Source organism: Fopius arisanus, unplaced genomic scaffold (genome assembly GCF_000806365.1).
Source record: "Fopius arisanus strain USDA-PBARC FA_bdor unplaced genomic scaffold, ASM80636v1 scaffold00061, whole genome shotgun sequence".
Lineage (NCBI taxonomy): Eukaryota > Metazoa > Arthropoda > Insecta > Hymenoptera > Braconidae > Fopius > Fopius arisanus.
Genome location: NW_011887800.1, coordinates 39,124 through 56,572, shown reverse-complemented (window position 1 = coordinate 56,572; position 17,449 = coordinate 39,124). Strand labels below are relative to the sequence as shown.

Genomic DNA, 17,449 nt, shown 5'->3' with positions numbered 1-17,449 from the left:
ACATGTTGTATCAGTGGGCCAGGTTTATACCGCGCACTTCCACAAGCCCCTCAACCCTTTTTTTTTGCGTAAATACAATGGTCTGCGTAGGAAAATCATTGACTGACACACACGAATATCTGCTTGGGCTGGTTTAGAATAATACGCGTGTGTGGATGAAAAAAATGAGATTGAGAAACTGATTCCCCTACTTGTCGCGGTGGTAATACACGTTATTAAAAACCTACGCAGATTGAGAGTACAGTAGGTGGTTGCGGTGGCCCTAATTTTTCATACTGACGAGTGAAATCTAGGATGACACCTTGAAGAATCATTAATGGCCACTGATTATTTCCGGTTTTACCCAATCTCAACAGATTTTCGTCGTTAAAACTGGACAACAGCTCATACAACAATTTTATGAATTTTCTGACAAATTGTTGGTCGAATTGACACGAATAATTGCATAGATTTCCATTTTACCACTTCCCAGAGGTCGTGATCGTGCGATAATTGTCCTGCGTTTGTTAAAACTCTTCAAAAATTTATTATTCATTAATTTTCTGATTAATAAATTATGGTATTGGCGGAATGAATGGAGATGATAATACTCGAGAGATGATAATCAATAACATGAGTATTGTGGAATCAGAACGAGAAGACAAATGGCTTGATGAAGTTTTTCTAACTAAAGTTTTTCAAACATTGCCCTGATTTATAACTTTCGTATAAGCTGGCGATACAAGTACCCGGTGCGGTATACGATAATTTATTTCCCAGCCGATGATTGACGATGGACTTGCCTTCAAGAGAAATGATCAGCAACTTGATTGCACAAAGGTCGATGGTTAATGATGAAGTGTCTCGAGTAATTGAGACTCAAAGAGGAACGAGCCCATCATAGACTCCAAAATTCAAACACAATATCTCAGAAAAAAATACCCATAACCATAATTTCAATATGGCAAATTGTGTTAATAATTATTATTAGTCTACAAATTCTTCTGTAATTTACGTAATGAAATGGTGAAAATGGATGAAAGTGCAGTTGAAAGATGTAGAATAGAGGGGAAAATGTGAAATATAAGTTTTCACTTTTCTCTTGAATTTTTCACGGGAAAAGGCGTTGACCCTTTAAGAGGATATATTCATGAAAGAATCGTACATTCTGCTGAGTAGTCGAGATTGAATGAAAGTGAAGAGGATGAAAATTTTGAGAAATAAACTAAAATGCAATGGGACACCCGTTGGCCACGTGTGCACGTATGTCTTCCCATGATACCAGCACCGCTGTATTTGATCATAAAAGTTTCAACATGTGTTTTCACTGGTTCTCTCGTTTTTTCGTCATCTCTGGGTGTAGCACATGCGACACCTCTTTTACGCCTTTTTACTACGATCCCTTAGGGTCAATGGTTTGTTTGCTCTGTCTGCTCAGTTTACTGTTCTTATAAAATCTTGTATTAATTTATTCGTGGCATTACATCAAACGAATGTCGAGAGAACTTCGAGGAAGACTAAAATAATAAATCCTGGGATTACGAATGGTCTACACTCTTTCCCCCAAAATTCACGGTTTTTTTTTTATTTTGCTGGTGAATTTATTATGGAATGGACGTGGATAAATATAACGTCCCGGCGATTTGTCATTAAACAATTACAAAAATGGAAAAATATTCGATTTTTTTCGTGTGAATCCCATCGATTTCTTCAGTTTCATTATTTATTTATTTATTTATTTATGTATTTATTATTTAAGATGAGGATGATATGAATCTTTGATAAATATCTGTTGTAGGTGGTGATAATTTGTTTTCTATCTAGTTTTTACGTGAAAAAATGAAAGTGAAAATGAGTTTTAATGAAAAACGGAAGTTGCGATTTTGAAATTTATGGTAATAGGGGTCGACGTTATCGACGGAGCTTTATGAATATTTGATTCGTGTTGATATGGACTATTTTTTGTTTACGAAGTTATGAAAAAATGGGAGAAACTTCGGGGCGTTTATTTCTCCGTATGTACACAAAACATAAAATAGAGGGGATGTGGAGTAGCGAGTACATAAGGCGGAGCTGCTGATGACGCGATCAATTCGCGGGGAAGGCACGATTTGCGACTGCCAGACGACCGAGTAAACTTCCTTGGAGACGATCCGAGTAAAGAACAATGTACATTGTCACAAGGATAAGTACTGAGTAATCGGTGAATTAGAGTTACATAGAAATCGGTATTCATTTTTAGCGTTTTACGCAATTTTGGAATTATGTTAGGTTTTGACAGTCGCATCTCCGGAAATTTAACGGTTTCTGACAAATTGTTGCTTGGATTGGCGTAAATAAATATCCCATTTTCCGATTTTATCATAATTTAATTCCCGGGGAAATGTCATGATCGTGGAATAATTCACCAACGCCTTTTAAAAAATTCTGCTTTTTCTTTTTTAACAATTACAACTTTTTCAACTTTTTCAAACATTCATAAAACTCGAAATACCACCGGAAATCATTGCACCCTCATGAAACTTCCTGAAATCATCCCCATCATATATAATTTTTCCATTAAAAGAAAACTGTTTGAAAAATCGAAATAAAATTTGTTTAAATCAAAAATAAAAATGTGTAATTTCAGAATAAACTTTTTGATTTAAGACGCAATGTTAAATATAATATTACGTCTTAAATCAAGAAGTATATTCTGAAATTAAACATTTTTATTTTTGATTTAAACAAATTTTATTTCGATTTTTCAAACAATTTTTTTTTAATGGAAAAAATTCAGGGGATAATTTTCACCAAGAATTTTCTTATTTTCTCTGCGATGCTCTCCGGTGTAAAATCAGTATTTGAATCATTTATTGTTACATGAGAGGACAAGGTATACACAGGTATATACTCTCCTCCCCTATAATATGAAGAGAAGAGTACACGTAGGTAAATATTGATCATCATGACATGTGGTGAGACCAGCAAGGTGTTTATATAGAATAGATATAGATTGAAGTATATACATTTGATAGCATGATTCATGCCCTGGAAGGGAATATATTTCCAGAGGATTGAAGGAAAGAGTTATGTCGTACATTGGCACGGTGTGTTATCTCTATAGAACTTATTTTTTATCATTTGCTCGAATATATCTAAAATTACTAGAAATACCTTAACTTTTTGCGAAAACTGACAGAAGAACCGCAAGAGAATAAATCGAGGGATTGCATACCAAAAAATTAGAGTGAAATTATCATAATTAATCTCTATTAATTTACACCAGATAATGGAGATAATTAAAAAAATTATGATGCAGCAATTTGTTTGTTTTAAATTTTTTTGGAAAATATATAAGGGATTTAAAAACATGTTCAAATATTTGTTGACGATTAAAAAATGGAAAATTGTGGAATGCCAATACGCCTTTAAGAGAGAAATTTGTTGAAAGGTGTTATGACGTTTGAACCATGGAAAATCATATTTTACCTCTTTTTGATTTCTGTTTATTTTTTAAATAGATGATAGACACAAAGAGATCAACTTGGCGCAGGCGTCATGGGATTTGCTTTCGCCTCAGCATCATTGGAGTTTTCTTCATCTGGTTTTCCCTCCGCAATTCAGTCGAGCCGCAAAGCTTGCGCGAAACGTCTCGTCGAAGACCTTTTACCATCTCCAGAGAATTCCATCACCGACAACATAAATGTCTTCGACTTCCTGGATAAGAATGTAAAGAAATGCTCCAGTGGTCCACGCTCAATTGAATTCAATTGAACAGCAAAATTTAATCATAATTAAATTCGCAAACCCACGAGACATTAATTCAAGTTATAGTTGTAGTTTCACTGTGGATCATAAACTCCAGTGATGCATCTCCAGAATGTTGCCTCCAGGACTGTGACACGCGAGTTGCTCATTCAGCTGGTGTGTATCTCTGTGAATTCTCCGATGTGTGCCACGGCTTTCTGTCAAGAAGCATATGTACTGGATCGTAATGATAGTGATATGCAACACACCTACTCCATCCAACGTTGAATCATCTTAGAGAGCGCAAGTTATTCCTCGCCTCGAGGTAATTTTTCTCTTCAAATTCTATGTACCAGAGAAAAATGACACGTGATTAGAGAAAATGTTGAGGATTATTTTAGTTCCGTCATTAGAATGGTATCATGAAATATTCAAAAGTAGGCAACACTACGTTAAAAATATACAGCAGTCACGCACTTGTTACTGATTTACATTTCATGATCTTTATCGAAGCTTTATTCTCACTTGCGAAGGTTTCTCGGCATGCGTGTCAATTTCTCGTACAAGGTGCTCCGGAATTTTAGGGAAGGAGACAGTGATTATTACCAGAATTTTTTAGGGAAACTCGGACAGAGATTTCGTAACTTGATTGAATTTCCTATGAAACTGGAATAATATTTTTTACATTTTCCTGTACTTTTTCTGATTTCGGAATTATTACAGAGAAATTTTATTGGAAAATTAGCTGTTCTCGTTATTTTTGGATTATTTGCATGGAAAACAGTGAAATAATTTTTTTTTTCATCACAAGATTGTTAAATAAATTTTCTATACTAAATTAATTTGAATGAATACTCATTGTTTTCTTGTTCAATTTTAAGAGACATAATTTTTATTTTTGTTTAATAATTATTAAAAAATTGAAGAAATCGAAAAAATTGAAAAATTGAGAAATTTATCATTTGATGTTATCGCGATAAATTATTGCAAAACTTTATTGAAAATTAAAAAAAAAGGCGTACGACTATAAAAATTAGTGAGTCATTGAATAATGATAGAACCTAAGAACTTTATATTTTTTTACGTCAATCTGATCGAGGGCTTCCCAGAAATTTCCAAAAAACCTGAAAAACTCGAAGATATCGACAATATTTTGTTGAATAAGTTATAAAAATTATAGCTAATGGACAAAATAAAAGACAAAGAAAAGACATTGAATATTTATGAAAAGGTACTTCGATAGGGTCGTGAACTACAGGACATCCACCTTATACTAAACCTTTTCTTCTCAAGTCATCTGTTTTTTCCCAACAGCATTTAGATTCCACTCCATTGAAAGATGAATAAGAAATGTGGAAGAATATAAAAAAAAAGCGTAACGGAAAGAAAGGAAAGGCATTAGTAAATCGCACCTCATTTCATACTTCTTTATCTCCATATTTTTAGTCCATTTTTTTTTATTCCGTGGAAAAAAGTAATGGAACAACTTTCAGCGCAACTCCGTGAAACCTCGAGGAAAATAAAAAATCGCCCGAGTTTACACGTCAGGGCCGAAAAAGTTTATTATGATGAGCAAAATCGAGAATACTCACCAATATGTAGACGCATGTATTGAGATTGTATATACTCCCACAACCAATTGAGAGAACAACTCTTGGATAATTTCCGTTAACGAGACTGCTCTTTCCTCCCTTGTTCGTGATAGATGAAAAGACCAGATGAAAGAAATAACCGTTGGAAATGTTGCGATTCAATCGACTCGAAGTCGTATCGATTCATTTGTTCAGTAATTTCTACTCGGATTAGGAAATTCGGGGTAATCGTGTGCTTTTCATTCACTTTCAATTGCTCGATTGAAATTAAAAATGGGGATTCAAGATATTTCATTTAGAAAATTATTCAGAATATAGATTGAAAGGACGATCGGAGATTCCGACGATTTGGAATTTTTTATTGTACGAGTGTGCTTTTAATTTTTATTTCAATTTCAAGTATTCGCTGGATTTCTGACTTCTAAAAATTCCGCAAAATTAGGTTCATCGTGTTAAATCATAATTGAATTTTAATTATACAATTATTGAAATATGATTGAAATTTATTGTTTGAATTTTCCCCATTTTCAGAAAAATTCCCCGGAAATTTCATTTTCCTCAATTCCCTTCTTTCCATACAATTTCAAGTTCAAATTTTCAATTTTCCATGCATCTACAATAAAATATAATAAATTCAAATATAAATTGTCATCTAAAATTTTTCGCCGTGAAATCTCTCCAAAAAATCTCTGAGCACCCGAATGTTTAATCCCTCAATTTAAAACCTCGCCTCACGTGACATAATTTCTCATCCGACTTACGATTAAATTTCCCTGTTTTCCCAATTACATTAATTGCAGCACTTACTTCGGATAACTTTCTGAGTAAAGGGAACAGTTCTTAAATCAACACGACTTTCTCAATTGAAGAAAATTCTTTTCCCTGCGATTAAACGCGGATGAATATCTTTCAATTAGGAATCCTATAAAAGTGATTATCTTTTTTGGATCATGGAGGGGGTTTTCCTCCTCTTTCTTATTCATCTTCCTCGGAGAAGCGGAAGAGAAACTAAGGAAAGAGGAATAAAACCCACGGAGGATTTCGATAATATGAGGTGGTACATTCCTGGTGTCTTCCCTCATCGTTTTCACGATCGAGTCCCGCCGGAACCCATCAATAGGCTCACTGCCCTCCAATAATACCTTTTCCACATCCTTATCCCCGTTTTGGCACATATTTCATCTGCAAATTCCCCGTCTCCTCCCCGATTCCTCTAAATGCGTGATAAATGTTTGCACGCGCGTTATATCTTTTGGCCTTTGCAAATATCGAGAGCATCAATTTATTGAATGACAGGAAGTGGAATCGTCTGTTGGGAATTTCAACTAATCGCTGATAACTTGTTATAACTGACTGAATTTACACATTTGGTGCAAAAACCCAATTGTATTATTGTCTACACAAAAAATGTGAGCCAATATTACCAAAATTATCGAATTAGCTGAAATTCATTTGAATATAATTAATTCATTAGAATTATGTTGAAATTAAATTAGTTTTTCGAATTTACTGACTATTTGTTAATCGGATTAAGCCGATAGAATATATTGTTTATGTATTTACAATTTTTTGAAGAGTTTCTAGAAAGGACGCAATTATTGCACCATCAAGAAATTTTCGAAGTCATCAAATAATGATAAAATCCGAAAACGGTATATTTTTTAATAATTGTTTTGCAGTCAAGATGAATAAAGAAATGAAAATACAATTTCACTTTTAATTTCTTTATTTGTTGTGTATTTTATTTCCCCACGGCCGTTAATTAATTCCATCAAAATATCTCTTTAGTCTCATTATTCACCTTTTTAATCTCGTGATTAACGACTTTGAAATCGTAATTTTCATTTTCAATCTCGTAATTCAAGCGCCGTCATTTACGAAGGGATTATTCATTACGATAATTCATTATGTTAATTCTGAAGATTCCTTTGAAATTTATTTGAGTAATCTACTTAATTTTCATTGAAGATGCTGGAGTATTGGATGGCGATCAACGATACGGAGACAAATGAGAGTGTCTTTGAACTTGACGAGGTCCTAGAAGACCCCGGTTCGGCAGCCCTCTTCGACGGCTATCCACCCTGGCTCCTCTATTTTGCTGCTGGGTGCTGTCTCCTCTTCATGCTCATTGGTATCCCGGGCAATCTCATTACGGTTGCTGCACTCTTTCGGACTAAGAAGGTAAAACTTCTGATAAATCTTTACCTCTAGTTCTCTTTCATCATAAATCTACCTCATGGCAATAATTTGTTTTTTAATTTTACGCACTAGTTCGGAAAGTGTCAGTTGACTCAGAGTGACAACAATTTTTAAAATAAAAAACATGATCGAATTAAATTTATCATCCAATTTATGATTCAGTAGTGCAGTGGAAAATTGCGATAAGCGCATTTTTTCAAGGCCAGTTTTTAGCTAATATCTCGGAATTAATGAAACATAATGAATTTTTTATCTGAACATTTTTTATAGAAGAGGATGAGAGCTACAAAAAAGGTCATTATGAAAAAATCATTATCCTTGTAATCTCTGAGCTTGGAATAGTATTATTTACATCATAACATGTTTATTTTTTGCTGGAGTTTTTGCAAAAATTTTTTCGTAATGATTCCGAGGTTTCTGATCCTTTGTGGATTAAGGAAGGAATAAACACGCGTCAGGCTGAGATTTCCATGGAAAGAAAGAGATTCTGCTTGCTTTGAATGACTGAGTGCTCAGAAAACGCTGTGTAATGCAAAGTTACTGGAGAAAATTAATGAAGAGGGGAAGGCACTGTGGGGAATGTCAAAGTTATTTATCGGAAATGTTATCTATATGAATTTTACCCCTCCGATTAATTTCGCTTAGGATAAAATAAGTGCTGGAACCTTTCCAAGTACTGTTTAATGCATATTTAATTTTGTCGTTACTGAAGAAGAACAGGGAATGTATCAAATTTATCTGAAATTAGACTTGGGGACTTCAAACAAAGTTTCCGCGAATTTTTGGGGTAGAATCGCAATTAATGAGTTTTGGAAGTGTTACTCACTTTTAGAAGGGGCTCAGAGGAAATATTTCTGTTCAAGTTCCTGCGATTAATTTGCCACTGAGATATCCAATTATTTATTATAATATTCTCCGAACATTTACGTTCTGTTTTCAGTAAAAAAAACATGAATTTGTAATGAAGATTTGGTAATTATATTCGGTATTGAATCTTGCAGAAATTGCAATCAATTCGAAAGATAAATTATTCTAAATAATAAATAAATTAAAGGACCATTTAACTGGATCGAGATAAAATCATTCCACTTGTTTTCCAGATAAATTGCAAAAATATTTCCGAGTACATTTCATGCATTTAAAATGTAATTTTTAAATATTAAAACAATAATGCACCGAGCCAATTCAGAGAATGATACGATACGGTTGAACTTCATGTAGTAGGAAATGAATTTTTCCTGGCGTGGGAAGCTAAAATAATTGAAATTCAACGGTCGATACTGAATCAATTATTTTAACTCCCTATGGAATACCACGCCGATCTAAAAATATACAATGTCTGCTAAAATAAAGAAGATAACACCAGAAATAAATTAATTCACAAATGATAGAAATGAGAACGAGTGGTGAATAAACGAGGCCAATTTTGCGAGTTACACACCCATTAATAACTTAACGTTTCCCATAATCATATTCTCGTCTCTCCAGGGGACATTAAGGTACGCAAATGGCACTCGGCAAAATGATTATTGCCGTATAACGGAATAGAATGGGCGTAACCTCGTCATTGCATATAACTTTTGCCAGACTAATTAATTGAACCACTCGAACGGTACCACTTGCATAAAACAAATAATTGGTTAATTGCGTTATTTATCGTTTTTGTCGGTGTAAGATTCTAGTTCTGGATATTATTTTTTTTATATTCGGATTAGGAAGGAACACAGGAGAGGACCAAGTGAATCTAGATGACCTCATTCGTGGGCTATTACCTCCCCGGTTTCACTCTTATGCCTTTCGGGGAATCGTTGTCTCAAGAAATTGGTCACCATTTTTTGAAATTCTGGGTTTCTGCATCTTCTTTCTTTCATTATCCCCTTCCTTCTTTCCTTGAATTTCTTCATTCATTCAGGAATTTAAAAGAAAAACGATTGATTCCAGAGAAGAACTATTTTCTCAGATATTCAAATAATTATCTTGTACATCCATTAGAGGTAATATTCATCACTAATCAATTTTAAATTATAAATTGAATTAAAAATGAAATTAGTTAATCAATTTTTTGTTGAAGTTTGTATGAGAAAATTCCGTAGCAGAATTTGAAAATTTTCCATCTTCGAATTTCTTCTAAAATTATTCCAACATTTTTTCAAATATTGAAAGAAGTGAATTAGTTCAATAATTTCATTGATTAATGAATTTTTAATTAAAAAATTCACATCGAAAAAACCCGACACCTGAAAAACCCTGAGTCTCTCAAATCCATGCAAATCCCCTGAACCCCTCCGACGATCTACCCTCTCTTCAAAAACCCGAAACATCGAATAACTCGAAGGTTCCCCCGAAAAATCAAATCAACCAAAACAAAACCCAAAGAAAAAAGAAATAGCGTAGCAAGATTGGATGGGTATCAAATGTAACGTAATTTTTAGCAGTACCATTGCTGAGTGTTTCACGGTTGTTCCTCCCCCGGAGCGATTTTTCCTTTCCCTCAAAAGAATAAAGAAGAAGACTGTAAGAACTGAAGGAGAAAACGAAAGGAGGAGAGAAACGGCGAGAAATGGTCATAGAGTTAACCGCATTTCACTGGGAAACCCGTCTGGGAATACTTGCCGTTCCTGAGGTTTCCTTTTTTTTCGGAAGTACATGAAGTTATTTAAACCCTTCATGGCCATTTCCATCGTCAATTTCACTCTCTTGGAGGAGTCTGCAATGCACACTTGGGGGAAAATCTAGAGAGGTTGTACGTGCGAGGTGGTGCACCGGGTGCTTCAGCCCAACTGACGTTTGATGAGTTGCATTGTCGGAGGGATTTCACCAGGACTAGAGCTCTGAACCTCGGAATGGTGTACTCTACTTGAGGATACCATTTTGGATTAAATGAGTATTTAAGTCTTTGAGTTAAGTGGAGGAAAAATGGTAGGGGCGGTGGTAGTGCGATGGCTCTGGATAATTGGGTTAATTGTGAAGGTAGGAGTTATCCCCGTTATCCCGTTATCTCTAGGCAGTTTTCCTAAGGAATTACGATTTTTGGCGTAATGGGTGGGGAAATGGGATGGAGTAATTCATATTTAATGACTTTTCTTTGTGAAACTTTTCCCACGGAATTTTTTTGACAGCTTCCACATATTTTGCTCATTGATTTGTCCGCATTTTCTTCAATTTTCATAAATAAATTAGTGGATTGGAAAATTCATGAAAAAATTCATGAGGGGAAAATTGCGTCGTGGAAAATCGGTAAATGAACTTGAATTTTTACGGGATGTTGCAGAAAAATTTCGCGTTAATTTTGTTATTTTGAAAGTGTGACTTATATTTTTGGCAATTTTATTTGTAATCACTCGTTTTCAGTGTGAATTCTTGGAATATTTAAACAATGGACAATAATTTCCATTGAATTATCTAATAATTGAGAAAACTAGTGTCCGAAATTTTACCAAAAATATAGATAAATGTCATGTTCATTTAATTTAAAAAAAAATTTGAAGTTATTCGGATTGAAATTCCGAAAATAATTCTCTAAAAGTGTCACAGAATCCCTTGATCTCTCACAGTTGAGAGGACTTGTTAAAAACAATCATTTGCAGAGAAGTTAACTCATCCTATTTTACCACTTCGTAACAGAATTCTGATTAGACTTAACTTGATTCATTTAGCGAACATGGTCCGCTGAAACTGTATAATACAATTAGGGAATTCCACTAGTGCACTTCAACATTCAGTTTTATTATGATACCCAGAGAACATGTATTCAAGAAGCAAAAGGACTTAAAAAGGAATTAATCACGGATGTGAATTGGAATATTCTGACGACAAATGATGAGTTTCTTCGATAACTCTTTTAACTTTATGGGTAATTGACGTCCGGTAAATTTGAAACTGCAAGTTTTCAATTAATTAACAATCTCAGATGGAAATGAACTGGTAAACTTGGGAAATCTATGAATTCTCCATGATTGATTGAGAATTATTGTCAGAGTGAAATCCGGATAATCAAATTAAATCAGTTCCTCAAATTACCACATTCATCGAATCACTGAATTCAAGGAGAAGTGTCCTCTCGATATTTTAAATTTCGAGTTTTTCACAAATTTCTGAGAAGCGGTTGATAAAATTGACGTGCAAAATTATAATATTATTCAACCTCTCAATTTTCGCAGAAATTTCGAGATCTCTCGGAAAAGTTGATGAAAAAAAAACACATGCCTATAAAAATTTGTGATTAACTAAATAATGATAAAACCTAAAAATGGTTCATTTTTCCGTGAAACTCAGACATAATTTCCCTGAAATTTCCAAAAAGAAAACACGAAAAATGAGAAGATAACGGCAATAATTCCTCAAGTCCCACGATTTCACAGAATTTTCCCCGCCATCGAGTAAATTCCTCTTTTAAAACATGACTATTGAATTTATTTTTCGTTAGTTAATGTTAAAACGAAATTAGGAAGGAAATAATCACAAATGGAATGCGTAATTGAGTTGGCCGAATAGTGTAACAAAGTGTGAGGATTTTAATTGAGGGGGTTTCCGGAAAAGCTTCGGTGAACACCAAGCTGTCTGCTACTTTGCCCTCGTAATTAAGTTCCGAGAGTACTTTCACGGCTCGACTTTAATGCCTCGTTTTAAATGCATTGCACGAGGGAAGACCATGACTACCCCCGATAAACAAATAAGGATCATCTCTGTACGAAAAAAATGATTACCCTGTTTTATTGATTTTCCAACAGTGATCGTAAAAATTGAAATAAAAACTTTGAAAATTTATCATTTTTTTAATGCAACGTTTATCACTGTTGTTTGTTCTACAGAGGTGCGATAAAGTGAACGATTCGTTACACTTTATTACTCTCGGTGGGTGTATCTAGCTCATGTGGGTTTCTGTACAGTTAGGTGGAAATTGGAAGTGAATAAGATTGAGAATAATTTGGTATCTGGAGAGTCGTAAGTAACGTATTGAGTTACTCTACTTTTTTTTTGTGAGAAATTGAGAGGAAAAAATGGAAAGTTCATGGACTTCAACTTTTTATGGGATAATATTTTTGAATTATTGAGTAATCATTTGGAGTTTTCGTTGGTTTGTTATGTACTTCCAATTTTTTTGAATTATTCAATACCAAAACTTTTTGGGAAATTTCCCCAAACGCCATGGGATTGCATTCCAGTCTCATATTTCATCTGGAAATGCATTACACATGAAGAAAAAAATTCTTTACGTTATGTAAATTCGTTTGATGTGAGTCACTGGATATAAATAAATAAATATTTGCAGTTCAAATGTGTCGATTTTCTTGTAATTAATGAATTTACAGAAAAGACGAATGGGGAAAAGTAATTGATTTTTTCATTAGTAACTTTTTTATAGCAATTGTTTTTGTTTATAAAAAATGTACATACACAGATATGGCTATTTGCCTGCAGATCCGAGATATCAGCGAAGAATGGGCCACAGAAATTTTGATTGTCAAGGTGTCTCTCCCATTTTTGGGATAATTCCGAATTGGATCACCTAGAATCCCGTAATTTCTCAGATCCGGAGTAATTTCCACGGGAATCCAGTAATTTGGTGTCTCATTCCGAACCCTTTCTCTATCTATCGCTTATCACGTCAGCCCTCTGTGAGTTCCAACGTCACCAGCAAGTTCGCTCCACACATCACTGGAATACCACATTTTCACTTCCACACAGCGATAAATATTCACGAAAAATTACTGGTCTCTTACCTGTAAATAGGGCAATTGTATTGATGAAAAGTCATGTAAAATGCATAAAAAATCACTGGAGTTTCGAATATTTACGACGCAGAGCAATAAAATTACTACTGTCATAATCAATTTTATCAGAAGTTCATTTAATGATTCAGAATGTAGGTGAGTAACTGAAATATTCGTGGAAGCAGTGGAAATTTTATTGGAGTATGGCTTTTTGATCTAGGAGCGATCTTTTAAAGATCGATTGTCTTAGAACTGATACTCCATTTTTTTCAGTCGATCGGTCGCATATGATTGGTTCCTCGGGTGGGCCCATTGTAAAAACTGAATTTTCGGAGGTGAGAGCTAGGAAATTTTACTGGACTGAACATTAATATTTGGGATTAGGGCGTAATACCGTCCGGTAATTTTTACGGCGATTGACGTATGAGTTTTTAATGGAATTTCTCTCCGCGCATCTCTTGCTTTATTCCCAGAAATTCGATAAAATGAAATTTTCCATTTTTCTTTTCACTCATTCTTATTTTCCCTCCCTAAATCCGGAGGTGGATTTCCGGGTTATGGTGTGAGTGTATTGGATAAAAGGAAGAGATATTCGAGCAACGAGTGCGGGATAATTCGAAAATCGACACGGAATAACGCTGTGAGGATGGTGGAGCTTTTCCTCAGACTTTTACCTCCGTATTCCAGGGGCAAATTGTTTACCATGAGACGCTCGATGTCTTTCAAACAACTGCCACAGAATTCTTGTCACGAATACGAAACAAAATTCATGAAGACGTTAAGAAGTTTTGAGAATTTTATCAAAAACTTTTCGCTCTCACTTCCGAACGAAAATGTAAATGAAGTCTTGCTACTTGTCGAGTGCACGGAACTAAGATAATTCATATTTTTATCGGGTAATAACCTCTTTATAAAATAAACTATTTCAATTCAGAAAGTTTCGAGTCCACATTATAAAACTGACAATAACAATCGCATGATGAGTTTTTTTAAACGAAAAGTTGAATTTTCTTTCGGATGATCATTCGTCCTGGATAACGAATGAATACTACACATTCCCAGACCGCAAATAATGGAATATAATTTAAGAAGAAAAATCTTTGGGTCACTCTCAGTAAGTCTTGTATATGTCAAGAAAAAATCTTCATCTTACCGTTTTTTTCCATTGGATTTATCCCTCTCTCAACCAACAAGTTTAATCTATCCAAAATTGTCCAGCAGTGACACATCACATTTTTTATCATCCCCGAATAGAGGTTTTATTTTTTTTAACAGCGTCAAGAACGTACGCGAAGGGTCGACGAAAGCAATTTACCAGGCTACATGACATGGGTCCTAGCCGCGATTGACGTTGCTCCTCTCCAAATGATTCTTGAGACAATTTTTTTATTCTGTTTCTTATTTACGTCGACAGAAGGATGTCGTGAAAGTTGGGTTAACAAACAAAACTGCTCCCCCAGTGTCTCCGCATTTTTTATGGACCATTCAAACAAGCTGTGGCTGGGGAAGAAGACTTAATCGGCGATGGCTATACAATATTGTGACAACGGTGAACACTTTTCCCACATCATTGAATTTACTTCTCGTGAATATTCGTATTCTGAAATCAAACATAATTAAAAGAAAACGGATTCAGTCCTCCTTTTTTTTCCATACATTTATCGATCAGTGTGACGCTAAATAATTTATCATTTGTTCGGTCTATTTTGTTGACCAGTATCTCGGAATTGAAGGAACATACCGAATTTTTTATACAAACATTTTTTTTAGGGAAGAATGAGAGCTATAAAAAAGGTATCTATAAAAAAATCGATATCTTCGTTTAGTTTCGAGATATCGGCTAAAACGTGGCTGAATAAAAAGCACTTGCTCCAGTTTACCAGTTCCTTACAGGATTTTTCCTCAAGAAAATTCAGAGATTTGAGAATTTCACGAGTGGAGTAATTTTCCTGGTATTTTTTTCACTCTGCGCACATCGACGCTCGGATAACACCTTGAAGATGAAAAATGTTATGAGAAAATCAATGACAACAGTGAATTTTACAATATAAGTGGATTGCCAGTTGATGTGAATTTTTTATTCAATCAGGCATATCTGAATGGATTCTCTCCAGACAACATTTTATTTCAGTTTCACGAGTTCGGGGATAGGGGAAAAAATTACCAAAGAGAATGAGACGAATAGTACTTGGGTTTTTAGGAACAGCTACTCCGCAGTAAGAGATCATAAATTATCTGGCTGGTTGGTAAAAATGTACGACGAAACCGTTGAATAAAATTTTATCACCATTCGTTATCATCCGTATTGATTTCCGTTACAGTATTCAATGAGGCGAGTGATTTTTTTTTTTGTATGGAAAAGTGTTCAATTCTTCATTCATCATCTCCATTCTTCCTCCAAAAAGGAAATCCTCTGGTCCGCGAATCTATGAACTTCCGGCTCGTTTGCATTTTATAATTTTTTTTTTCTTTTTCGATATGAAGAAATAAGAAGAATAAACTTTGGCAATTTTTCTGTGGCTCCCGAACGACGACCTTTTTCCATTCCTCACACTCTCACTCCCCGATTTATTCCTCTCCTCACCCTCTGATACCTATTCTTCACAATCACATCATATCGAGAAGTGTACTACTCTCTGATGAATCCTACAACCTGAATCATGTGTCCATCAATCTCAACTGACACGGAAGAATTACTGCTATCATTTCTATTTCCCTTGCTTTTTGCAATAATAAAAAGTGGAATCGATATTCCAGTTTTATTTCTATTTATTGTGGCTTTCGTGGTTATATTTTTCCAACTTCATTTTTTGTAAAATAATTGTTATTCTGTTTTTGTTTTAAAAGATCATGAGAACAAATTGTGTATTGTAATTATTCGGTATCCTTAATTAACAAATCTCCAACGAATTTATAGAAATTAATAAAAATACATAGAAAACATATTCCACTTGTGTATTTTTTAAATGTGAATTGGATTAATTTACAATATTCTTTTAATTACATTTTTCGTTCCTCGAGTCAAAATCTGAAATGTAAGCCCGACATTTCCCTTGAGAGAATGCTCTTTAATTTAATATATTTATTATTAACAAATAAATGACATCTACATATTTCCTCAACTGTTGTCGTTGGTAATTGAAAAAATAGGGATTTCCAAGAGATATTTATATTTCTCCCAGAGAAATGTGAAAGTTCGAATAGTGCGATGGGCAGAATTGGAGTGCAGAAAGAAATGTAGCTTTTCCACTTCTCAATTTCTCAACTCTATTCATTCCACGTTGGCGAGATTGGAAATGATTTTATGCTGGATGAAGTCGTTTAACCCCAGCAAGACCGAAGCGAGAAATAAAACTAAAATGAAAAAGTATGGAATAGTCTGGATGTAGGGGGTGCAGACACTTAAAATGGCGGGCAAAAGAGGAAAAACGAGGTTCTGCAATCGCAGCTGCAATGTCTCTAACTCGAACAAAGTGGATACGTCCCGTATGACGTCCGGACCCTATAAACTCACCATTTTCCTTTCCTCGAGATTTCTTCATACCACTCACTCTTCTTACGATATTTTCTTTCATTTCTAACTTGGAGATAGTGACAAGAGGCCGTTAAAAAATTTCATTATCCTTCGTCCTACATGGGGATCCGTTAAAAAAGGTGAATGGCTACGATAAACACGGCAAAAGTACGATGAAAATGGCATCATTTATGGGGACGATGAACTCATTCCGAGAAATTGACGACTTCGATCACATATTTGTAGTGATGGAGAATTAACTTAATTCTGGATTGTTTTAACTGTAAAGTGGTAAACTACGATAACTGCATTTTTTCTCCGCTCAATTTTTAGGCGATATCTCGGGATTGAAGGGAGATAGGCAATTTTTTATATTGACATTTTTTATAGGCAAGGGTGAGAGTTACAAAGTAGGTTATTATGAGAAAATCGATATCTTCCTTCAATTTCGAGATATCGGGGAAAAACTGGATGAGAAAAAAATACACTTATCCCAGTTCGCCATTTCGCAACAGAATTTAGTGACAACATTTTCAGATAAATGTTGTTACAATATAATGAGAACTAATTTTATAACTTCCAATGGATTTTGTAGGAAATAATTGAGAATTCAGACGAAATTCTAACTGGAATTCCGAGAAATCCCTAATTGCATAATAAAACTGATTGCAATCCTCTCAGTTCTTTATCGTAATCATAATCTTCTCGTTCTTAAATTAAAT

At 34.5% G+C, this 17,449-nt stretch overlaps 1 protein-coding gene across 3 annotated transcripts in view; it reads left to right on the top strand.

Annotated features, from left to right (window-relative positions):
- The first annotated feature begins 3,597 nt into the window (after positions 1–3,597).
- Positions 3,598–17,449, top strand: part of LOC105268773 (G-protein coupled receptor moody) — a 19,229-nt gene continuing 5,377 nt past the window's right edge. Inside the window, exons 1-3 of one of the 3 annotated variants that reach the window (XM_011308591.1) lie at positions 3,616–3,690; positions 3,796–4,033; positions 7,269–7,481. In XM_011308591.1, coding sequence (XP_011306893.1) covers positions 7,269–7,481 — 213 coding nt within the window. In that variant the 5' untranslated portion in view covers positions 3,616–3,690; positions 3,796–4,033. Of the gene's footprint in view, positions 4,034–7,093; positions 7,482–17,449 lie in introns of those variants that run through there. The other 2 variants (XM_011308590.1, XM_011308592.1) reach the window with 2 other exon arrangements.